Source organism: Mastigoproctus giganteus, chromosome 13 (assembly GCF_048544385.1).
Source record: "Mastigoproctus giganteus isolate SK-2022 chromosome 13, ASM4854438v1, whole genome shotgun sequence".
NCBI classification, from domain to species: domain Eukaryota; kingdom Metazoa; phylum Arthropoda; class Arachnida; order Uropygi; family Thelyphonidae; genus Mastigoproctus; species Mastigoproctus giganteus.
The window spans coordinates 45,390,762-45,418,005 of record NC_143587.1 but is presented as its reverse complement, the minus strand read 5'-3'; the positions used below and the strand labels follow the sequence as shown (position 1 = coordinate 45,418,005).

The following is a 27,244-nucleotide window of genomic DNA, read 5'->3' as shown; positions in this document are numbered from 1 at the left end:
CAATATGAGAGATGCCTGATGGTGTATGATGTATTTAGACTAAGGCGCATTTAGGGCTAGAGCCTCAAGCTGCGAACAAATTTAGACTATGTATATAAAGTGCTTAGCATCATAATACACAGCCATTTCTGAATAAACAGAAAATTTTTAAGGTGGCATCGTTTTAGGTTATATCTCATATTGTGAATGCCTTCACAACGAGTTGCCATGATATTGCACTACTTCGATTAAGTAACGCTTCACCTAAGGAGAAGACTCCTTAGGTGAAGTCTTCTCCTTAGGAAAAAAAAAAAAAAAAAAAATTTTCTGTTTATTCAGAAATGGCTGTGTATTATGATGCTAAGCACTTTATATACATAGTCTAAATTTGTTCGCAGCTTGAGGCTCTAGCCCTAAATGCGCCTTAGTAACCAATAACATATTATAGCTTAATGTTTTTTTCCATAAACTGCTTTTAATCTCTTTATGCCTAACCTTTGGTGCCGTCTCATCTCAGATTTATTAGTATTTTTACATAGTAAAAAATGAGAACATCTAATGATGCTTTCTCTTTTTAACAGATTAAACATTTTCAGTCGGGTGCTGTGTTTTAAAATTTCCATTCTACCATCTTCTTGAAGTTCGTAGGCTGGGATGGGAATATGTATTTTTTATGCTTTTATCAATGGAATTTAACACAGTTGTTTTTTTTACCATTGCTTTTTCGTAATCATTATGTTGGCATGTATTAACTTCAAGCAAGTCCTAGTAATTACTGTTCAGTCATTTGCTGCTTATTTTGTGGAGACACTTTTTGATTACTAATTTTTTGTTTTTAAGAGTCACCTGGTAACTAGGGCTTACAATACAGAGATTCCAGGACCCTGGTCGTTTTTTTCCGGTATTCAAATCCCGGTATTGATATAAAAATAGTTTTTCAGTACTAATTTAAAAAATAATTATCCATGATTTATTCACATAAAGGTTATAAAATCAACAACAATAAATCATTAATCCTGCTGACTTTGCAAATGAGCAAATTCACAGTACAAATGTAACAGAAACCTGAAAACGTCATGAAACTGTAAGACATAAAATCTTACAAGTATATTTCTCTTAGTAAGTATAGTGTGTGTGTGTGTGGAAGTAAAACACTTAAGGAATAACTAAAACATCATTACAGAAATATTTCCATTAGTGGCAGTAGGCCTGGTAGTTCAATTAAGGAATATGGTGAACAATAGCTTAATCCCTCTATTACACTGCTACTTGAGGATGCTACTTAGTGCATTTTGGGAAAGGGTGTCAGTATGGAGCAGTTCAAAAGGTATTGTTAACAGGTGATCTTGAGGTAAAAGATAAGTGTTTCGTCGTGTGGGAAAATTATGCTGCGGGAAAACCTCTTGGGTTTGCACATAAACTTGCGTATAAAAAAAAGTACTACAGGGGACAATTGTAACTTGCAATCAGTTCAATAAATAAATAAATGAGAAGGAAATAAATAAGGTGCTCGCACCAAAAGAGGGTTTTGTGGTTGTTGTTTGGAGGGGTTGCAGAATTCCAGTGGTAGTTCTGGGAGTGTCCAGCTATATAGTGAAGGGTTCTGCCGGGCATATTCCTGTGCTAGAAGTTAATCCAGAAGTTGAATAACAAGCCAGTCAGATAGTGCCCTGGCTTCTACTACTGCTGTGGTAATTTCCTTCAGTATTAACGGAACTGTTCTCGAAACCCCGAAATAAGACAGTACTGGAAGAGCTATACAGCAGAGTTCAACTAAGGAGGGAGGGAGGGAGGGAGGAAGAGAGAGAGAGAGAGAGAGAGAGAGAGAGAGAGAGAGAGAGAGATCGATCACTGCACTCTGTGGAAGGAACCCACACAAAGGAATTCCACCGTGAAAGAGATGGAAGGTAAATCCTCTGAACTGTGTTGTTTTGTGTTTTGGAAATGGTATTTAGATAAAGTGGAAGATTATTTTAGAGTAAGGTTGAAGTTGAAGAAACACGAGAAATAAGGAAATGTTATTGAGTTGATTTATTGGCTGGAAGTTGTAAAGAAAATTGATATTGCTAAATTAAGAGAGATTACATGGAATTGTTAGCATTCTTATGGATTGCTGTTGTGAAGAGAATTGATATTGGTGATTAAGAGAAATATGAGGAAATGATTAAGTTGATCACCTATGAGAATGAAATTTCACGTTAGTTATTGAATATGTAGACAACTTATATTAAAACGGCATCGTCCTACTGATGTTTTATCTAGGTCAGGGTATGAAGTTTTTGATACCCCTTCATACAAAGATAATTAAGTAACATGCTTTCTTTTTCCTGATTATTCAGCAGTAAATATAGAAAAAGGATTGCACAGTTTAGTGCTAACCTTAATATTGTCAACAGTTCACTTGTGTTACTTATTATTACTGATATTGAAAGTCCATTCTAAATGAAAAACATAAATTTGTTTGCAATATGTGCATCTTAGAAATTGTTCTGTCTTGGGACTCTTTGATACCACCAGTGATAGAGATCAGTCTTCAAGGCTTAAATTTAAGCTCTCATTAGAGATGACACTGTTATCAATGAGACAACCTAAATTTAAATATCAGTTTATTGTAAATAGTGTCATCAAAAGTTCACCATTCACCCCTTTTTTTTTTTGATGATACTATTTGTATTTGATTTTTGGCAGTTTAGATCAACTATGGATAATTGGGCTATTTCTAATGTGAGAATAAGCTAAAGCTTTCAAGGCCAAAAGTTGGTGTATGTTACTGAAGGGCCAGAATGTTCCTAAGACAGAATTGAATATGAAAATTCATACAGTTTTCTTGAAATGATTTAATCCCCACATTGAAATATGGCCCCCAACCTTTATGAACTCCTCTAACTTTGCGGCTCTTCCTAAGTATAAACAAAAACTTGTGTAAACTTCAATAAAGATTATAATTTGTCTAATTTGACTGATTGAATTCTGTAAAGGTTTGTAATTTAATAATTGGAATATGTAGTTTCTGATAATATATATATATCACATTAGTAAAAGATATTTTGATCTTTTAATATTACTATTTAAATGTTCTTATTGATGTTGAAATAGCTATAGCTGTTCCAAATGATCAGTATTTTATACTGATCATTTGGAACAGGGTATATACAGGGTAAAGGAATGTGAATCACATAGGAACCCATAACCAGAAATGTCACAGGAAAGTAGTAGCAGAGGCACAAGAAGCAGAAATGTCACAAGACAGTAATTAGTGGCAAACATTTATTTGACATAATATTAACAATGGAGTACGAGATGGATGCATTTCATGATGTTACAACAGATGCTCGAAGTTTCCACCATGAGATGCAATGCATGCATGACACTGATGCAGCATGGATTGGCGGACGCAGTCGAACACAACTGGAGTTTCTTTGACAGTAGCAGCAATGCAGACGAGTCTCGCCACGAGATCCATTTCCCTCTCCACAGGCAATTCATACACAATAAGATTTGAGGGGCCCCCCCGCAGAAAGAAATGAAGGCTCAACAAATCAGGTGAGCGTGGGGGCCAGGCAACGGATCCACCACGGCCAATCCATCAACGCCCAAAACGCCTGTTCAAATGGTCACGAACACACCTTCCATAATGGGCAGGTGGCCAGTCATGTTGAAACCAAATGTTGCGTCTCACATTTGCTGGAACGTCGTCAAGTAACCCTGGTAGAACTTGTTCAAGAAAGATCCGGTATTTAGTGGAGTTCATGCGGGATGGTAACAGGTGTAGGCTGACTAAGCAGACACCGACCATACCTGACCACATTTATTGCGAAGCGATGTTGTGCCGCACGGGGGCGCACACTGTGTGGGTTGTCGTGAGCCTACACATGAGCATTGTGCTGATTGAATAAGCCTTCCCGAGTAAAATAAGCCTCATCCGTGGCCAAAACATAGGCTGGAATGTTCAAGTCTTGAACACTTTCTTGGAGAAACAAACAAACGGTGGTCCAGTACATGTCTGTCTGGGAAGTGTTCTCCATAAATTCGTTGAGCGGCTCGTCCATTACCCTCTGCTAACCCATACACTAGGTGCATGTCTGCCAGCTCACAGTTCGTATATCGATGCATGCTCTTCGTGCGGCGACTGCTGCTTGAATGAGTAAACCAGAAAATTTTCCCTCTCGTGAACTGATGTGTACCGACTTACCGACGAGTGCAGTGTACCGACTTACGGTGACGTTTCCGGTTATCTGTTCCTATGCGATTCACATTCCTTTAGATGTTAACTACCTCCCCTAAACGTTGGTACCAATATTTTTGAGACACCCTGTATTAATTATTAATATTCTGTCAGTATTTTATAAACTGCTATTTGTTTATATATGAAAATATTTGAAAATCAAAATTTATATATTATCATGAAATTTGTTTGTAGAGGAGGGTCCAGAGCTTCCTACAAAAGCTAATGAAGAATTTCGCCCCTTTATCAGAAGATTACCTGAGTTTAAGTTTTGGTAAGTGATTAACTTGAAGGTGTTTTATTTCTTGAAACTGGGTCACTATTCAAAAAAATTATCAGATTATGTTTTGAATTTAGAAATTTCATTTTAGATATCTTTTTACAATAAATAATAGGGCCAAACATTTAGCTGTTTGGCTTTTGTTTTACTTTCAGGCAGTATTGGACTTCTTAACCTCTTGCATCTATGGCGCCTCCGTAGCCAGGTGGGAAGGAGCAGCAGTGTGTAGCACACGCTTCTTGATTAGACCAGGGTTCGAGCCCGTCACCACCAAATACGGAGGATGCGGAAAGGTCAGGGAATGACCACCGCATATCCCAGAGCAATATGGCCTTAGTTGCTAATGCTCCTAAAAACCAAATAACTAAATAACTCTTGCATCTACATAGACTATATATTGAGTGAGCAATGTAAAATATATATATATATATATTACATTGCCTTGTGAGAGCTGCTAAGTGGAATTGTTTAAATATTTAAAAATTATTGGGTTTTATTTGTAGTAAAAGTTATTATTTGTGTTTATCTGATGAAGTTGGTGAATTTGTTCATTACTTGGCATTAAATTGCTTAAAAAATGAAAGTAAAATTCTGCTGCTAATGTAATAATAAAATACACACTAATGGATATTAGAATAAAACAGTACATATTTGTATTGTTTTATTTTATATGATGTAAAGATTGGATATATCCTTGACCTAGTAGTTTACAGTGGATCCACACTGAAGTACCATCAGATACAAATTCAGGTGTAAAGTGGACTTTTGTAATGCATTTACTTCAGTCATGTCTAGGTAAAGGTCGTAGTCTGTATGTAGATAACTGGTATACATCCATTACTTTCTCAAGAACTGCAGGAAAAGAAAAACTAATTCTTGTGGTACTGTTCATCCTAAAAGACATGTAATGCTACCTTTCAATTTGAAGGAAAAATTACTGAGAGGTGCTAGACAATCATTCTGTGCCGAATGATTGTGTAGCACCTTTGTATATGCTGGCTTTGCATTTAATGGACAGAAGGAAAGTTAGAATGCTGATAACACTTCAGGCAGACAAGATAGTTGACACTAGAAAAGTCGAAAAGAAAACAAAAAATAAAATAATGAAGCCAGAATGGATAAATGCATGTAACAGCAACATGGGTTCCGATCTGTGTGATACTAAGTTTGTTAGAATGTCGGCACAAAACTGTATAAGTATACAGTATAAGTTTTACATCCACAAAATGTAAAAGCATTTTTACATTTTGTGGATGTATACTTACTGAATGCCTATCCTCTTTACCAAGAGCACACTGTTAAAAAAAAAAAAAAATTCCTCTTGCAAAATTTCAGTTATCCATAGTATAATAACTTTCACAGGATCATTATACTTTCAGAAAGGGAAAAGGTTGCAGAAGAAAATCAAGTGAAAGCCCTCACATACTTACTGAACATCATTTTCCTTCTAATGTTCCTAGTACCCCTGCACAAGAAAAATTTAGTGAGGTACCATCATGTTTGTACATATATCAAAAGAAAAGAAGGGTGATGTGAAATTGTGTGATCCATGCTTTAAGCTGTATCACACACTGTACAAATTTTGACTAATTTATTGTTCTGAAGTTACTATTCTGATATTCTTGTGCTATGTTAGCGCTAAAATATTTCTTAAGTTAATAAAATATATTCCACTTATGTATCAGGAATAAAAATTAATTTTTGTAGCATTTTTCTTACTTTTCAGAAAAGTCATCTTTTTCCAAAAGTTACTTGGACTGTGGGATTAGTAGCTTTGAAAGTAAGTCATTACCTAAATGGTTAATATCATATCAAAGGATTCTCTGCATAAGAATTAAGTTATGCTTGGAAGACAGGTCCTTACCAATCCAACTCCTAGAGAAAATCTAGAACCTTGACACAGATTATGTAAAATTTTCCACAGATAAGACCTATTGGAAACAACTTGACATTTAGAGTGCCCTGGGCTATTCAAATAAGTGTGGGTTTTGTAATCAGCATGCAGGCAGCAAGCCTCAAAAGTAACAATTTACTTCTTTTTTTTTTATTTATTTACACACACACACACACACACACACACACACACACACACACACACACACACACACACACACGTACATGTTATGGACAGGCCTGTGTGTGTGTGTTCATCCATTCTTCATTTATGAACTGAAACAGTCTTGTTTCTGTAATTAAAAATGCACGGTTTAATTCTAACCCCTCGAAGCTTCTTGTGTGGAGGGACTGAGTTGCCCACTTTATCACACTGTGCAATATTAACAGCTCACATTTTGAATGTGATGAAATTGGCTGGATGAAGCTAACATTGCTGCCTCTGCAGAAGATAGATTATTATTCTCGTGATGTTTGTTATGGAATTTGAGAAGTTGTGTATTACTAGTTGTGTTATATATTAAAATCCTATGAGATTGCCCAGAAGTATTTTTGTTTGCTAAATACAATAGACTTTCAGAATAACCGCTTTCGGGGATTCACAATGCTGTTATTTTGATTTTTCCGTTATCTAGAAAGTTTTATTTTTAATATATTTAATGCAGAAATAATGAGGCTAAATAAGAAATAAAGAGATTAAGAATGCAATTTTATTAACTGCACATAAAAAAGATAAACATGTTGACAATCCAATGTTATATTCTGCTGTTAATACACTCTTACTTATACCCATTCTATTTTCTATCATTATATCAAGTTTGTCACTAAGCTTCAATGTTCTTAATTATTCTTCTTTTCTTCTCTGTATGAGATTTATTAACTTTAGGAGCCATAGTGAGGGATTTTTAATTTAAAATAAATTAAATAGCAGTATAATCCATGATACCAGTACAGAATTCACTTTCAAAATGGCAAATTTAACAAATAAAGTAATCATGTGACTTGCCGTTTTCTTTTGTTTTTTTTTTCGGCACTTCAAGACATCTCCGCTGTATGTAAACATCTGATCTCAATGTGCCATTATTTTGACAGTCTACTGTATTGTTATGTGTAGCAAGCCCTTTCTCTAGTTCTGTTTTGCTACTTGTGAAGGATAATATGAAATCTTTCAACAAAAGTTTGTGAAAATATGGAAAATTGTCAGGGGAAAATGATTAATATTTCTGAACTAGTTAATTTGAAATATTATGCTGTGTAATGAAGGGCGTGGCATGCCCCATCTCTTCTGTAGGTTTTCAAACCTTGTATGTTTGAATTATTCCTCTCTGATATTTGTGAAATTGTTCTGTATAAGACTTTGAACATTAAAATTTGTAGATAGAGGTGGGGGGGGGGATTTATTAAGATCTTAGGAGATTGCCCAGAAATGTTTTTGTTTGCTAAATACAGGTTAAATCTTGTTATACTGAAATTTCGTTATACTGGATAAAGAAAAGAAAACAAATTATAAATTCATTTTAATTTTTGATCAAGAAGTTTGTTATTTTCGATACCATTTAACTGCGGAAAAATATTTCCCGGAGTGTCTGTAGTAAAGGACAAATACACACGAACCCTTTTCAGGCTGTTTAAAGCTTCCAAGAGTGAAATTTCTTCATCAGGTGGCTCAACAACATTTTTCATCATCTTCACTCTCAAACCTCATGTAGGCATTACATGAAGATTCCTGTGCAGTTTCGATAATTTCCTGGTCTGTCAACTCGCTCAGAGTCAATAAATTGTCATCTGCTTCTGCAATCTTCATAATTAACTGTGTTTGTAACTCCCATGGCAGTAACTATAGAATCCTACATTTTTCTAACCTCATGTTCCATTTCAGTTGTTTCTATTATATTTGTCTATATTTCAAGATCACTGTTTGTAAGAATTGAAGTCTTCTTTCAACACTTCAATGTGGTTGACTCTTTTATGGACCATCATGCCACGGTGATCATATCATATGCTTCTTTAACATCTGTTTTTTTTTTTTTTTTTTTTTCTCTTAGCCTCTGAAACTAATTTTAGTAATAGCTTTTTGATAAATTGGCTCCTGTAATTCATTTTGACTGCACATATAATTCCTAAGTCCAAAGGTTGGAGAACTGCTGTAAAATTTGGAGATAAAAATTCAACTTTGGCATGTTCCTAATACACATGTCAGTTATGTGCCAAGCAGTTATCAATTAAGAGAAGGATTTTTCTTTTGTCTTTTCATTTGGGAATACAATTTTTTTAGCCATTGGATGACACTAGCATAAATATTGCTTGTCATCCAAGCACATTATTTGCATCATAATCACAGGTAAGTGATCATAACATTCTTAAAACATCATCGATTTGCATATCTGGTACATCATCCACAGATTGCCCTGCAAGCGTTAACATATTGTCCTCAAAACCTGTTGAGCCCTCTAACACTTGCTTGAAAATTATCATGTCCTAAAAGTTTCCCAGAATCTAATGCCTCTTCATGTGTTATTGGACCACTAATTGGAATATTTCTTGACAAAACATTTTGTAACCACAAAAAAATCAATATCATCATGTAAAGCATTTCGAACCTTCTTTCTTTGAGATCTCAAGGCCCTCTCTTTAATCTTGTCTTCGATGTTTTTGTGATCTTTTAAAATTGCAGACAATGATGGAGCAGTGCCAAATTCTTTTGCAACTTCACTTTTATTCTCAGCATCTATTTTTTTTTTTCCAAAATTGACAATTTTTCTATTAATGTGAAATGTTGTCGTTCTTCATTCTTTTTGTACATTAGCATTAGCATTAGTAGAGGCATTTGATGCAAGAAAGCAAGCTTATGCAGCATCAGCCAAAAAAAAAAAAAAAAAAAAACCTACTTCCACTTCACCCCTCTGTTCGTTCAAAATACCTGTCCAGCTGAGCCTTAAACTTATTTAGGCTATCAACTTCCACTACAAGGGATGGAAGTCTGTTCCACCAACCAACCACCCGCTGGCTAAAGGCAAATTTCTGCATGTCTATCCTACATCTGTCTTTCCTCAATTTGAATTTATGCCCTCTCAGGTGATTATTCTGACCTAGAGGAAGAATCCCATCAGCATTGAGCATGCTCAAACCATTCAAGGCTTTATACACCTCTATCAGATCACCTCGCTGGTGCCTAGTCTCCAGACACTGTAATTTGCAAAACTTAGCCTTTCTTCGTAAGAGCACCCCTTTGTTCCATTCACTAATCTTGTTGCCCTTCTCTGTACTCGTTCCAGCAGCTCTACATCCTTCTTGAAATGAGGCCTCCAGACCTGTATACAGTACTCTAGATGTGGCCTGACCATTGCCTTATACAAGGGAATAATCACCTCCTTATCCCTGCTGGAAAAATTCCTGTATATCATTGACAATACTCCATGAGCTACTCTTGCAGCCCGTCTGCACTGCTCAGAGAACTTCATATCTGCCTGCACAATCACCCCCAAGTCCCTTTCATTCTCTACCACTGTCAGTGTAGTACCACAGAGTTGATATGTTGCTCTGGGGTTGCTGTTTCCCATGTGTAGTACTTTACATTTGTCAATGTTAAACTTCATTTGCCACCTCTCAGCCCATCTGCTCAATCTTTCCAGATCCTGTTGCAGCAGCATAGTGTCAGTAGTGTCCTTGACAACCCTGCCAACCTTTGTATCGTCTGCAAACTTGGACATTAAGCTTGATATACCATCATCAATATCATTTATAAATACAGAAAACAATAATGGACCCAACACTGAGCCCTGAGGGACTCCACTAATAACATTAGTCCACGATGAGCAGTGTCCATTGATTACCACTTTCTGTCTTCTCCCCCTCAACCACCCCTTTATCCATAGCAGCAATTTGCCTCCAATGTCACACTGCTCCAATTTGTGTAGCAGTCTTCCATGTGCAACAGTATCAAAAGCCTTTCTAAGATCCAAGTATATAATATCAAAGCTATTCCCTGCATCCAGTTCTTTTGTGACTGCATCATAGTATCCAATCAAATTGGTCAGGCAAGACTTTCATTTTAATGATCACCAAAATAAAAAATTAAATCACTTTGTAATGTGCAATAATTCTAACTACATGCAGTACAGTATACAATATGCTGAAGAACAGAAGACTGAACAACTCCACATACTGAGTAACTCTGGATAATGCAAATAAAATGGCAACAATATTTGAAATTTTCTTTCCTGCAATCCATGTCATATTATTTATTTGTTCATTTCATAATGGATTATTTTGCTGAATTTCGGGTGATACCTAATCATTATTATTTGGCAAAGCCGTTGAGTCCAAAACTAGCCGAAGTTAGCCAAAATAGATACCTATTTACCACAAAGATAAATGTAATCAGTGTTTGTCTTTGAATGGATGTGGAATTAATTTTATTTTTATTGGTGATAAATGTTAATTATACTGAAATTTTGATTTCATTATAAGGAGATCTGTTTAATATATTTTCTTAAGTAAGTTCTTTGAAAATTGTTTGTTATTATGTGAGAATGAGAACTCTTCCCTGTTCTGTTAACCACTTGTGAAGGATGATATGTGAAATCTTTCAACAAAGTTTGCAAAAATGTAAAAAATTGTATCAGGGAACAATGATAAATATTCTGTACTAGCCAAGTTGAAACAACCATCCTTTGTAATGATATGGTGTGGTATGCAGCATCGCTTCTGTAGATTTCAAAACCTTGTATGTTTGAATTGTTCCTCAAGCTGATATTTTGATATTGTTTGTTCTGTATGAAACTGTGAACGTTAGTTTGTAGATGCAAGTGGGTGAAGGGGTGGGGCATTTGATTTGATCTTAAAATTTTAGGTTTGTACTTCCTGGTAAGAAAACGTTGACTTTTTTTTTTTGTCCAACTGTTTGGTGTCTGATTAGTTCGATATTTGTTTAATCTTTGAGGATTCTATTAATTTTATTGCTGAATTTGGGGTAGTGGATACTGGTTATTTATCAGGATGTGTTTGATAATAGTAAGTTCTAGTTTTAGGTTGTCAGGAGAGAAGAGCTTGAGAACTCTGAAGATGAAGCCCTCAATTCCATATTTCACAGGAACTGTGTTTGATATTTCAAACACAGTTCCTGTGAAATATGGAATTATTATTATAGTATATATTATACTAAACTTATTATAGTTTAGAACAGTGGTTCCCAAACTACTGATATCTACAGAACCCTTCAAAAATGAAAAAAATTTGCAGATCCCCTATATATATATATATATATATATATATATATATGCATGTTTCTGTATGTGTGTATATGTAGGAACACTGGGTTTTCTGAAAAGAAAATTCAAAAGTTATGTTTAAAACAACTCAACTTTATTCTTATTTTTACATAAATATATAATAATAACTTGATAATAAGTTATTAAATATAATAATAACTATATAATAATAACATTGATTTGCTATACATAGAATGAATAATTTGACCAATTCCAGAGGGTTGTTTTGCAGACCCCAGTTAGAGAACGAACACACACACACACACACACACACACACTCTCTCTCTATTGGTGTTCTGTAAGTTTATTTTTAATGTCTTTTAGGGAGTAGATAGATATTTATGTTTTTCATGTATGGGCTCTGAAAATACATTTTGACATTGTCAAAATTACAAAAGTCCATTCCTGTTGGTGGAAACATTAGCTTGACAATTGTAGAGATGAGAGGGTAAGAGTGTTGGCAATTGACAGACTTCAGAATTAAGCTTTGATCTTAATGGGAACTCAGCCAGAGAAGTGACTAGTATAGAAGCATTTGATGTAACTGACTGATCCATTTTGTAGATAGCATTTTATTTAAAATAGTAAAAATCTTAATTGCTGATAGTCACATCCTTTAATGAACCTATTTTATCAGAAGAGTTGTCATGAAAATACATTTGGCAATGATGAAACAAGCACAGTATACTTGTTGTTTGGCTCTTATAATTAAGAGCTGTAGTTTGGTTGGCAAAAGATTTCAAAATGTTATATTAGATTTTTTTTATTTATTATTTTTTTAAGAATCAGAAGTAAAGCTATTCACTAAATTATTACTATGCTTACTGCAAGAAATACTGCTTCATATAGCATCCAGTTTATAAGAAATTTCAAAAGTGTTTGGATTAAAGTACTGCAAAAACCTTGGGAGGTGCATTATGGCCACAGAAGCCGATGCGCCAACAACTAACAGAAAAAAAAAAAAAAAAAAAAAGTGAGCGAACTTCTTCAGTAATAAATCAGTTGTGAATGACTTGGAGAATTGCCATTAGACAGGAAATAAATTTTGTAATTGAGCTAGGAAAAACATCTATAAATTCACCACATTCTCTAAGGAATTAATAAAAACAAATGATCAACTTTAGATTAATTTGCTATAGCAAATATACTCAAATGTGTTGTTTTGAAAGTAACACAGAGTGAATCAATTTCCACATAAGAAATAGGAATTAATGCAGTCATTGCTTTTAAGTTAATTTCTTGGATTTCTTTGACATCCTCTGTAAATTCTGGAGTAAAATAGAACAAAAAAAAATTTACAAATGCAACATTTGTTTCTCTATTACCATATTATTACATTTGCTACAAGAAAGTACATTGCTCAATTAAATAAATAGTAATGAATTTCCATATGTTCTACACATTTCCAAGTGCATGGTTCATTTAGCAGTATACTTGTTCTCAGTTCAAAGTAATGTCTATTGTTGACCTGCAAAAGTGGAAAGAGAAAGCCAGATCAAGCTACAGCAGTGTTTCTCAATCTTTTTACTCTCGTGGCACATTTTCCCAAGAAGAAAAATTTCGCGGCACACCTACGTAGTCACAGAAGAAGAAATTTCTAAATTAAATAAATAGAACGAAAAATAATATTAACATTTTTTTTATTTATACTTATATTATATTTGTGTTATGCAAACAATTCTTACAACAAAAATAAAATATTCGGACAATGATGTTAAAATAAAAATGACGCTAGTTTTTTTTTAAGATTTCGCGGCACATTTGGAAAATTTTGCGGCACACTAATGTGACGCGGCACACCCTTTGAGAAACACTGAGCTACAGCATACAGTCATACATTTCCACTCTTCTAATCACATGAACCTTTTTCCATAATTTGCAAAATGAAAACCTAATAGTTATGCCAAGTAGTACAAACAGTGATTAAAACTGAACAAGAGACAGGTATTTACAAAAACATCTATGAGAAAATTTACACACATTCCACTCATTCGTATTGTAGAATTCAGCAGTGGGCATTTTGTTACACTTGTATTAATGGCTTTCAATGTGTTTGGATTAATCTTTTTGCTAAAAAATTGTTCAGAAAGATTTCTAAATATATATGATATTATATTTATTTGTATACTGTATGTTCAGAAAGGAATTGTAGATATATAGTTTTGTATAGACTTTTTCAATTAATGCTTGCTTATACTTTGCCATTTTAGGTATTCAGCCACGAAAGCAATCCTGATTGCAATGTTTTGTACATGCTTTGAGGCTTTTAATGTACCTGTATTCTGGCCAATCTTATTGCTGTATTTCATTACTCTTTTGTGCATTACAATGAAACGACAAATTAGGGTAAGTTCTTATGTGCTCTCTTTTTTAATCACATTTGATATGACCATATTCTTCCTTGTATATAATGCTAGCTGGGGAACTCCATCTCTGAATAGGTTCAGAAAGTTATTGCAGATTTCATTAAAATCACTGAATTGCATCTCTTATTCCCAGTTCTATAGTATTAGAACTTGCTATTATAACTTGGCCTTCATACAGGTATGTCAAACATTAGCATTTTTGCTGCTGGCTCTTCTGTCAACCTTTATGAACTAAATTCAAAAATTATGGAATGAGTCAGTCTGTATTGGGGAGGGCAGAGACTGATGCAATAAATTAAAAGATTAAAAATCCCATAATGCATTAATATAGAAAATCACTTCATTTCATCAGTGAATAGTGTTATGTTGGCTGCAATGTGAAGGAAGGAATATGGTCTCCATATATTCTAGAGCAGTTTCGTATTTGCAGGATAAAAAATCCAGAATACCTTGCTGAGGGATTGTAATGGGCATATTTGAGAAGTCAATTGAAGTAATCGATTATAGCAAATAATCAAAATAATTTATTATATACATTTGATCATCCTTAATTGAAATCTATAATCAAAAATCATACCTAGGGTGAGAGAGATTGCCTGGCTGAGTGGCATAAGATGATGCAGGACTTAAGCTTTAGTTTTGATAACATCAGCTTGAATCCCTACAGCTTTTTTTTTTTTTTAACTTTTGTCGTCTTTGATTTCCTAATCATTTTGATTATCTGTCTATTCAATTATGCCCATTACTGCTGAGGGGAGGGGAGCTTTGCTTGCTTAAGACCAGTAACTGTAGTTCCAAATGGGGGGGGGGCTTTAAGAAATTCTTCCAGTTGTTGGGATATGAACCAAATAAACCCTATTGTTAGATAAAAGAAATTCCACTCATTTTTGATGTATTTTCCTTATTGTTGATTTTATTTTAGTCATTATTTATTATTATTATTATTAAATCATCAATATATGGTAAAAGAACACATATATGATATGTATCTGTATCCATCCAGAAAGCTCATATAACTGACAAATTTGAAAAAGTTTCTTTTTTTTTAGAAAGTTGGAAAAATTGTACGAGCTATTTGCCTTACATCAAAAGTGACAACAGCACTGTTTGTCCCTTACTCAGCTATTCCTATTAAAAAATTGCTTACTTCAGCAAGTGTATTTATATTAACATATCTGTAACCAAACCACCTGTTATGTTATCCAAAAAAGATTAGAAAGTTGGTAAAAAAAAAATAGTAGTAGTGGCATGTGATGCAAGAAAGCAAGTGTATGAGCTTATGCAGCATCAGCCAAAAAAAAAAAAAAAAATTTTACAAAACAATTCCCTCTAAATGTTTGTCCAGTTCCTCCTTAAATTTATTTAACCTATCAACTTCCACAATGACAGATGGAAGTTTGTTCCAGCAATTAACCACCTGCTGGCTAAAGCCAAATTTCCGCACATCTATTCTACATCTGTCTTTCCTTAATTTGAATTTATGCCCTCTTAGGTTCGTAATCTTATGTTGTATTAGTCTTAAAAGAACTGGGTGTTTGTAATAACTAGAAGAATGCAAAATTGTGATGGTGCTTACAAAAGAATACAGTCTTGGCTTTTAATAATTGGTGATAACTTTTCAGTGATAAAAAGTGTGAAAATAAGTAATTTTAAAATTAAGCCAAAAGAGATGTAAAAATTGGTATGATTGAAAAGTTTAACTTTACTTTGCAGTATTTCCTTGTATAGTATAAGTGCCTGTAAGAATAATGTTCATGCATCTGGGACCCCACCTTCCAAACATCATAGATTGATATTGGATAACTGGTTTATACTGTAATTACCTTTGGAAATTAGCAAAGTTACTGTTATGGTGTTGTCATAGCAACTGTTTGTTAAAATTACATTCAAGCAATACATTAATCATTGTCATTAACCTATGCACACACACCTTAACTTTTGTAAGGTATGTATCTTAGGTGATATGATACATATCTAGTTATGTGGATCAACAGTAGTGAGAGAAAATATTTAGTATTAGCCCACTCCCCAGCATAGAATCAGAAATATCTTATTAATTTGAAATTTCAGGAAGTAAAACAGCAATAACTGATTGTTCTCTATGACAAATTAAAATAAAGGGTATATTGTATGATGCAAGAATGGTAAATGCACTATTAATATGGAAATATTTTTGAAATCAAAACTTTTTTGCTTATTTATAGTTTGCATAGGTTTATATTTAGTTTTCAGCAAAAGGTGACTAGTGGAGCATACTACTACCATTGCTACTGATGTTTTCTCCATTTACACAAGATGTGGCTATTAAATAGCAAGATTGAAGATTGCACTTGCAGCCAATACATACCAAGTGCCATCTATTAAACAAAGGCACATTGGTTGGCCTTGAACCTTTCCCTAGTTGTCTACCAAGTCACATTCCAACACACTGATTTGCACTGCAGTGAGACAGGTTTTCATTACCTTGTGTTTTTGCAGTTTGCCGGAAAAATGACAGACAGACAAATGAATCGAATAGCAAAACTAAAGAAAACACTAACTGAAAGCCATGAGTTGTTACTCCCAGTTTATGGGGAAGATACTATGTCAAGATCTTTGAAGGCATAAAAGATTTTTAGAAGGAAGAGAGAATGTGGAAGACAGTGAATGACCAGGCTGTGTCTGATATCCGTGAAAACTAATGAAAATGTGGGCCAAGTAATGGCATTGATTAGAAGTGATCATCATTTAAGCATTAGAATGGTTCCATCAGAACTCAATATGGACAGAGAAACAGACAAATTTTAACTGAAAATTTAGGCATGAGAAAAGTTTGTGCCAAGATGATACCAAAAATTTTGAATGAAGATTAAAGAATGAGAAGACTCCAAGTTCGTGAAGATGTTTTGAAAAAAATTGAAGATCCAGACTTTGAGTACTATAATTACTTTAATTTGAAAATTGGCTGTTCCAGTACAACCCAAAAAGTAAGACAGTCAATGTAATGACCGAAAAAAGCAAAAATGTTAAAATCAAAAGTGAAAACTATGCTTGTTTTTTAATTTTTTTAATTAAAGTAATTATTATGGCTGAATACAGTCCTACCAAATCAGACTGTCAATCAAACATACTACATTGAAGTTATGACAAGGCTGCATGAAAAAATTTGAAGGAAGAGATCTGAATTGTGGAAGGATGATTGGGTGCTCCATCAAAACAATGCTCTGGCACACAATGTGCTCTGTTTGCCAGTTTCTGGCTGAAAAACAAATCCCTGTGTGTGAAAATGCACTCTGCTCACCAGACCTAGCCCCTTGTGACTTTTTTCTCCTCCCTGAACTGAAAAGTGTATTTCAGGGAACCTATTTTCAGTCCATTTAAAGGTGCCTCTGTAGCCAGGTGGGCAGGAGCAGCAGTGCGTAGCACATGCTTCTTGATTAGACTGGGGTTCGAGCCTGTGACCATCAAATGCAGAGGATGCGGAAAGGTCAGGGAATGACCACCGCATATCTCCGGAGCAATATGGCCTTAGTTGCTAATCTTCCTAAAAAAAAAACCAAATAACCAAACCAAATCAGTCCATTTAAGACATTCAAGAAAAAAACTACCAAAGTATTAAAAGGGATTACAGAATATGACTTCCAGAAATGTTTCTGTGCTTGGAAGAAACATATGGAACAGTGGGCAACCCAAGGCAATTATTTTGAAGGGGATAACTTGTAAGGTACAAAGTATTTCATTATATTTATTTTATTGTGTGCCTGTTTTAAACAACGCGTCTTCAACAGTTTTGCTATTTAATAGCCACACGTCGTAGTTGTATTCTGTAAGTGGAGAATGTTAGTCAAGTTGAATCACATCAAGTGTCTTCTCTCAGGAGAAGACACTTGATGTGATTGATGTTGCTCTAGTAGCAGCAGACCAGTTCACTATGCTAGCAGGTAGTTGATCTATTCCAAAGTTATTTATTTTTTTTTTGACATTAATATTATTTTTTTACCTTGGTTTTTTAATGGTTGTGTATCTAAGTTTTACTCTTTTCATCAAATATCTGTGTCCAAGAAGAATAAGACACATCACTCCTGATCCCAAAATAATTCACAGTGGTCATTAATGTAAAAAATTTTTATTCAAAAACAGCAACAGTATTTGGTTGATGATCAAAATTTTTTATTAATGTGTTTTTTATGAAGCTGTAAAGTTATAACTTTGAAGTTATAAAGTTATAACTATATAAAGTTTAACTTTGTTATGATCCATTATAAAATTAAATCGGTGAAATATACAATTCTTTCTTTTCTTTCCTTCAGTATGGGTAGCAGTTTTTGCACGATGGTTTTTATGCAGAACTGTCTTCTTTGAAATGTAAAAATCATTAATGAATCACAATTTGTTAAAATTGTTTAAAAAAGCATTCTTTGATGTTTATTGGTAACAGGGCTGGATTTTGACATCATGAGGCTGTAAGCAAAAGCATATGAGAGGCCCTAAAATATGAATTTATAAATGTTTATCCTATAAAGGAAATGGCTAGGCCTCCTCAGATAGCAAGACCTTAAGCTCTGACTTATGTCAAAATCCAGAAGTGACTTAGCATAAACTTTTTTCACAACCGTTGTCAAATAGATATTTCTGCCATGTGCTAAGAGTAACACCTGTAGAGTAACACAGCCCAGTTTAAAGCCTGATAAATTAAAATTTCAATTGTTTTTTCTTGGCTTCTGTACAAAATTCGATCACTGACTTAAGAGGGGCAGTCAATAAATATTTACCCTTATCTAGAAATATTTGAGTTAGGGATTGATATTATGTATATATACTACTAAGTCTCATAAGTTTTGTTTTTTCCAGATCCATTGGTTACTGAACTAGAATCATGAACATAAGACGTGGTATACTGGAGAAGGCTGAAGTCTGATCTATTATAAAATTTCTTCATTTGCAAAGATAGAAGCAAAACAAATTCATGAAGAGATAAAAGCTATATATGGAGAGGATTGCCCATTATATGAGACTGAAAAATTTAAAAAGACAGTTCAGACATGGGCAAATCAATGTGCACCAAGAAAAGGTGCACATTGATTTGCCCATGTCTGAACCGTCCATGTGGCTAAAGTGGAAAAGATAGTCCTTTAAGACAGACATGTAACTAACTTTTATTGCAAATGAAGTGAACATTAGCCATTGGTCTGTTTGTACCATAATGCCCAAGTTGCTGTGCATGTCTGAGTTGGCAGCCTGATGGGTTCTGATATTGTCATCTTTACCAACCCTCAAAAAAGCATAGGTTCAGTTGTTTTTTTTGGTAGTTGTTGGTGCATAGGCTTCTGTGGCCATAATGCACCTCCCAAGGTTTTTGCAGTACTTTGATCCATGCCCGAGGCGGGAATCGAACCCGCGACCTTTAGGTTGCCAGGCAGGCACTCTACCCACCCGGCTAGCCTGGTCGGCAGGTTCAGTTGTCTGGCAAGAATGTCATGTTTTCAGTCTTCTGGAACTCAAAAAGTATCATTCTTATAGATTATTTCCCAAAAGGCAACAGCTTCACTGAGTACAGAAACCTCCTGGGAAAGTTAAGAGAAGCTGTCAAGTTTGAAGAGACACAGGAAGCTATACAAAGGTGTCCATACAAAGGTGTCCATCTAACTGACAATGCTCCTCCTCTTACAGTGGAGTTTGAAAGCTAAGGAGGTAATTAATGAAGTGGAAGTCAGAGTTCTATTCAAGAGGTCTGAAAGAGCTTATCCACTTCTACGTAGCACTAGAAGGTGGCTACATAGAGAAGAATTAAATTGCTAGCCAAGTTACAAATTCCAGTCCAATTATTTGTAGACGAGGGTAAATACCTATGGACCCCTTGCAATTACTCCACAAGCTTTGGAATGATACCTCTTGTCACTTCTGGGAAGTGAGCATCTGATGAAAATAATAAAATTTAGGTATAATGATGTCAAGTGAAAATAACTTTTGAACAGATGTTTGTAGGAAAGTAACAAATCTTAAGACCCTAACAACCTTATAGTGTAATGGGCTGTTGCCAGAGCAATTCTAATCATGTTGATGTTGTCTACTCCTGAGAGAACTATACTTCTGCTTCAATTTTGCTAATTTTTTTTTTTTTATATTTTTCAAATTCATTTTATGAAATTTGCAAATTTTTTTTAACGAAACATAATAGAAACTTGTTCATTTTAATTTAAAGTGGATTCCTTTTTGACATTCCAGTCAGAATGTTCTCAATAGATTTAGCAGGTTCAAATGGACCTGCTAAATCTACTAGTTTTTACCAAATATTTTTCATGATTTCTGATTTAAGTGAAATTTGATTGGCATTGCTTGTCAGTTAAATTTCACTAAAGTCAGAGATGATGAAGTGGAAGTCAAAGTGAGTTCTATTCAAGAGGTCTGAAAGAGCTTATCCACTTCTACATAGCACTAGAAGGTGGCTACATAGAGAAGAATTAAATTGCTAGCCAAGTTACAAATTCCAGTCCAATTATTTGTAGGCGAGGGTAAATACCTATGGACCACCCCTTGTTGGGGGGGGGGATACAAGGACTAATAGATTAACAGTAGCCACTGGCAGAGGTGGAAGTGATTCTTGCACTGCTTCTATTGAAATGAGCAGAAGCCTGAAAAACAAGATGCAGGATATTTCAGAGACTGCTGGGAGTCATTGCGGTACAAGTAAACACATGGGTTGTGTTAGGGTAGCTAAGAATAGAAACAGGTGCATGTATACCTGCGTGTACACCAATGCTAGGCATTTGGTAAATAAATTTGATGAATTTGAGGTATTGCTCAAAACATCAAAGGCAGATATTGTTGGGATATCAGAGACGTGGTGTCACACAGATATAAGTAATGCGGAACTGGAATTTGGGGAATACAATGTGTATAGAAAGGATAGACAGGACAGGAGGGGAGGAGGGGTTATGCTATTAGTTAAGAAACACAAAGTCCAAGGAAGTGAAGCCAGTCGACATCGATGGACAGGGCAGTGTCGAGTCAGTTTGGTGTGACATAAGCATAGGGAAATCAAAATTGAGAGTAGGAGTGTGCTATAGGCCTAATGACTCTGATGAGTATAATAAGATATTGTACAGGGAAATAGAGTGGGCCAGTAAATCAGAGAGTCTTATAATGGGGGATTTTAATTTCCCAGATATTGACTGGAATTTGTGGGTTGGTCACTCGCACACTAGCAAGGCTTTTGTGGATTTATTAGATGATTGTTTTCTACATCAGCATGTTCGTGATGCAACAAGAGGGAGCAATACTCTTGATCTGATTATCAGTAGTGATTCTTCTTGCATTAAGAATCTGCAGATAAATGAACCACTAGGTGGCAGTGATCACAGTGTGTTGAAGTGGGATTTACTCAAGGAGGTAAAGGGAAGGGTTTTTGTAAAGGCGACTATGATGGTCTGAGACAGTATTTAAATTCTATACAGTGGGACCAACTGATGATGTTACCAACAGCAAATTCAAAATGGGAAGCATTCAAGGAACTAATCTTGGAGGCTACCAGGCTTTACATACCAACTAAGAAATATTGTTCAAGGTTTAGGCCTAAATGGTTGTCAGATGAACTAATGAGACATGTGGCAGAGAAGAAAAATGCATGGGATACAGACATGGAAGCCTATGATAGATATAAGTTGGTCTGTAACCAAGTCACAAAGGAGATTAGGCAGGCAAAGGCAGACGACGAAAAATCCTTGGCAAAGGATGCAAAGAAAAACAGAAAAGAGTTCTTTACATATTTAAACTCAAGAAGGAAAGGGATGAATCAGATTGGTCCGCTGGATATTGATGGTTCAACAGTTGAGGATCCTGCTCAGGTGGCTAACAATCTAAACGAGTATTTTGCATCTACATTCACGCATGAGGAGTTATTCAGGAAGGAGAATGATGTAGGTAAAGTAAACATTGGCAGTGAGCTGGATGATTTTGTAATAACTGAGAGGAAAGTGGAGGAGAGATTCTTGAGGATAAACATAAAAAAGGCACCTGGGGGTGGATGGGATCTATCCAGTTATATTAAAGGAGGCAGCAAAGGAAGTAAGCAAACCCCTAGCCATAATTATGAGAGCTTCTTTGGACTCAGGGGAGGTACCCATAGACTGGAGATGTGCAAATGTAACCCCAATTCACAAAGGAGGATCAAAGGCTGACACAAGTAATTATAGACCTGTTAGTTTAACTTCTGTTCCAGGTAAATTAATGGAGGCACTGGTTAAAGAAGCACTGCAGGATCATCTAGACAAGAATTCAGTTATAGCTCAGACGCAGCATGGTTTTGTTAAGGGCAGGTCTTGCCTGACCAATTTGATTGGATACTATGATGTAGTCACAAAAGAACTGGATGCAGGGAATAACTTTGATATTATATATTTGGATCTTAGAAAGGCTTTTGATACTGTTGCACATGGAAGACTGCTGCACAAATTGGAGCAGTGTGGCATTGGAGGCAAATTGCTGCTATGGATAAGGGGATGGTTGAGTGGCAGAAGACAGAGAGTGGTAATCAATGGACACTGCTCAACGTGGACTAATGTTATTAGTGGAGTTCCTCAGGGTTCAGTGTTGGGTCCGTTGTTGTTTTCGGTGTTTATGAATGATATTGATGATGGGATATCAAGTTTAATGTCCAAGTTTGCAGATGATACAAAGGTTGGCAGGGTTGTTAAAGACACTACTGATGCTATGCTTCTGCAACAGGATATGGAAAGGTTGAACAGATGGGCTGAGAGGTGGCAAATGAAGTTTAACATTGACAAATGTAAAGTACTACATATGGGAAACAGTAACCCCAGAGCAATGTATCAACTCTGCGGTACTACACTGACAGTGGTGGAGAATGAAAAGGACCTGGGGGTAATTGTGCAGGCAGATATGAAGTTCTCTGAGCAGTGCAGACGAGCTGCAAGAGTAGCTCATGGTGTCTTGTCAATGATATACAGGAATTTTTCTAGCAGGGATAAGGAGGTGATTATTCCCTTGTATAAGGCAATGGTTAGGCCACATCTTGAGTACTGTATACAGGTCTGGAGGCCTCATTTCAAGAAGGATGTAGAGCTGCTGGAACGGGTACAGAGAAGGGCAACAAGATTAGTGAATGGAACAAAGGGTTGCTCTTACGAAGCAAGGCTTAAGTTTTGCAAATTACAGAGTCTGGAGACTAGGCACCGGCGAGGTGATCTGATAGAGGTGTATAAGGCTTTGAATGGTTTGGGCATGCTCAATGCCAATGGGATTCTTCATCTTGCTCAGAATAATCACCTCAGAGGGCATAAATTCAAATTGAGGAAGGACGGATGTCGGATAGATGTGTGGAAATTTGCCTTTGGCCAGCGGGTGGTTGGTTGGTGGAACTGACTTCCATCACTTGTTGTTGAAGTTGATAGCCTAAACAAATTTAAAGCTCAACTGGACAGGTATTTCGAACGAACGGAGGGGTGAAATGGGAGTGGTGTGTGTTTTTTTTTTTTTTTTTTGGCTGATGCTGAATAAGCTTGCTTTCTTGCATCATATGCCTCTACTAATGCTAATGCTGTTCTTGATATAGATTGTGTTGGCTAATGGACCAATTGTGCTCTATGTATAGTAAAGTTTTTTTTTTTTTTTTTCTGTAATTCTGTGAGGTGACCTTGATGTACAGAAGAATGTTATCCTGTAGAAAGTTTAAAAAGGAAATAAACAATCATTATCTTAACTGTTGATGTAGTAATATTCTAATTTTATATGATTGACAGGTAAGTGATAAATGGTGGCCTTGACTAACTGAGGAATAATGAATGTGACATTAATTTGCAAGTAAAAAAATTAATATGTATTTGTGAGGAAATTGTGATTTCATTAGATACACAATTTAGACTAAACCTCAACGTACTTTGTGACACTGTGGATTATCTGTGATTACTATATATATGGAGCCATCCCATGAAGAGAATTGCTTAAGACAGGATTAGTGTTAAAGTATATTCTTGAAACAGGATAATACTGCTGTATGTTACTCTTTTGCATATGTGTATATATGCAGGATGTCTATAAAGTCCACATGCACTTTAAAACTGTAGTAACTTAGGTTTTATATGAGAAAATCTGTAAAATGCATTGGAAAGGTAACTTATACTAGTTTTTATGCACAAAAATAATTACTTAATTTACTGTTTGTTTTTGTTTTTTCCAGATAATCTACCCCACAAGAGATGGCTTCAGTAGGAGACAAAGTAAACTGTGTCCTCTGGCTAGCAGAGCTTAAGTGCATATCAGCAGTTAGAACAAAAATTACAACACTTTACACGAAGGAAGAGAAATCCAATTTCAAACTGGATAAAGATTTAAAGAGAATGGTTGTGCTATTAATGATAAGCTGTGAACTGGAAGGCCTGGATTAAATGAGGAGGCCATGGAATCTGCTGGGGAAGCTTTTAGCAAAGCCCATTAAAATTCTTAGAGTGAAATTGTGCAAGTGACAAGATTTAAGTGTATCAAATGTTGCTGCAAAATTAGCTGTCACGAGTTTAATGAAAACATAAAAACAACAGCTTATCTCTTGACAGTGATGAAGCAATCAGAAATTATAACAGGGTTTATTTGCTGTATTTAGGAGGATAGAGAAACTACAAGAAGTCCGGGATTCCACTAAAGCGACTGTCTGGTTTGCGTGGGAAAAACACACATCAGTCCCTTTCTTTTTAATGGAATCCTGGATTTTTTTTTTTTATTATTATTATTCCTGAACTAAAACAAAGAATTGAAGCCAATACATTTTTTCAGCAATATGGGAGCACCTTGCTACTTTGCTTGGAATGTTCAACAATTTTTAAGCAGCCTTGCCAAACATGTGGATCAGTAGAGGTGGGCCAGTTGTTTGGTCAACTTGCTCACCCAATTTGTCTTCATTGGACTTTTTTTTTTTTTTTTCTATGGGGGCATTTTAAATGTGTTGTTTACTCCTCAAAACGGCACTCTTTAAATGACCTTTTTACCAGGATAAATGCAATTTATGCCATAACTGAAACACAGCTGGAGAATGTGTTTATGGAATTGCAGAATTGCACTACACTTTATATCAGTAATGATGGCAGTTGTGTTGAATCTTAATATTTTATGATTATATACCCTAAAAACTAGATTGAAGTACCTATCAAATATCATATAAAACAACACTTCAAAATATGCCACATTTTTCATTATATTCTGCCATCTCTTGTCTCTATTTCAAAGTAATTGTAGACAGTTTATTAAAGGTTACAGCACAAAAGTAGATTTTAAAAACAGAGGAGAGTGTTCTTATCAGCCTGTCCGATTTTGGATTACAACAGCTGAAATTCTCTAGAATTCAGATTAAAAAGTAAATGAAATTGAATCAAATGATACATAAATAGATGATATAAGATATTACATTAAAAAGCGTAGTGAATTTATTAAGTATATTTTTACAATTTTTTTTTTTTTTTAAATACTGATTTGATTTTTGACAGTTTTATGTGCTAATGTTGACAATCAAGTCAAAATAAGAAAAAATTAATATTTAAAAGCATTTATGTACAAATTTTTAAGAATTTTAAAAATTTTTGAAGAAACTTACTATAAAATGTTAAGTTACATGGATTTGGTATGATATTATGAAGAAATACTTAAGAATAAGCTTTTTTAAATGTTTTGTTTATACTCTGGCATGACCACTAGGTCAAGCCAGAGTATAAACAAAACATTTAAAAAAGCTTATTCTATTTACTACAAATACAGTCATTAACTGCATTTAGGTCATACAGACTTGTACCGTGGTCCACTCACGTATGTGCATTACTATACTTTTTTATTTGCCCACTCAGCTACATTGGGCCTTTTTATGAAAATGAAAAAAAAAAAAAAAAAAAAAAAAGCATCCACCTAGATAACGTTTTATCTAAAAGGGATTTTGTTTGCCTATTTTAGAGCTGAACCATGCATCTTTATTTTACTTAATCTTATCCATTTTCTTGTTTATTCCAAAGCCATTTTTTAATATTATAAATATTAGCTTATTTCATTTTAAAGTTAAATTTTCTTAATTTTTTTTCAGCACATGATTAAATATAGGTACCTACCATGGACAAGAGGAAAGACTGTTTACAGAGGAAAAGAAGATACAGGAAGAGTGATTCTTACTAAATGAAGTCTATAGTGCATGATTAACTTTTAGAATTCTTGACATACAGTGGAAATATAAATTGATTGAGACAGGTTTCCTAAGAGATTATATCATAGACTGGAGAACCAGCTAAGAAATTTTATCATTTGATGTACCTGTTCAGTGGATGAAAAGACTCCCATTATTTCTGTAAATAAAGCAAGTTTTGCACTTAGCATTAAAGGTGAATTGTCATAAATTTGTATAAATTATATTAAAAAAAATAACTTTGGATCTGTTTAATTTGAGATTTCCAACAGTGACTTTTTATATCAAAATAAAAAAACTTAAATTTTGTCATATCAAAACAAACAATTAAGCTTATGAGTTCCAGTGTATATATACATTCATAACATTGTTCCTTCTACATATATATTAACCCATGTGTGACAGAAAGTCAAAAATGACCTCATTGCTTTATTCTTTAAATATTTTTATTTGTTTATTCACTTCATTTAACTTAAAATGATTTTCAGACCACGAACAACATGTTGCTAGTAGGGCTTGCATTCCATTATAGATGCTAAAATCTCAATGCTTGGCATTGAATGTTTAAAATTTACAAATTTTTACTTATAATAATTATGCTTGCAGTACAGAAACATATTTACATATAGAACTTTTAAATTTACAAAATTTACCATATCTAATTAATGTTTTTTTACAGTATTGTGCTTGTGGCATTGAACATTTTAAATTACAAATGTATGTTACGTTTCTGCTGTTTGTATTTGCAGTCTTATGCAACTTCAGTAATTATAATTTATATCATTACTTAAGAATTGCAAAAGGTTAATCTTCAATTTAGCCTTTCTTTTAATACATGATCGATATTACCATGTTTGTGTTCTCTGTTGGTAGGCTTACTGCCAGATCATTTGTTCATCAGATGTTCCAAATGTACTGGTAAAGATCCAAGTCATTCTGTGACTTTTGGATCTGAATTGTATTTTCTTGAATTTATTTTCTTTACTTGTCCTCTGCATACATTTAGAGATTGACTCTCATATCACTGACTGCTGCTAATGCATTTTCTGGGAACATGCCTTTTATAACAGTGAGTATTAA

The 27,244-nt window shown here is 34.6% G+C and overlaps 1 protein-coding gene across 1 annotated transcript in view; it reads left to right on the top strand.

The window, feature by feature from the left end:
• Positions 1-26,311, top strand: part of LOC150076005 (protein RER1-like) — an 88,307-nt gene extending 61,996 nt beyond the window's left edge. Inside the window, exons 5-7 of the mRNA XM_090388162.1 lie at positions 4,400-4,478; positions 13,858-13,993; positions 26,069-26,311. Coding sequence (XP_090244288.1) covers positions 4,400-4,478; positions 13,858-13,993; positions 26,069-26,161 — 308 coding nt within the window. The 3' untranslated portion in view covers positions 26,162-26,311. The remainder of the gene's footprint in view (positions 1-4,399; positions 4,479-13,857; positions 13,994-26,068) is intronic.
• Positions 26,312-27,244: the final 933 nt, after the last annotated feature.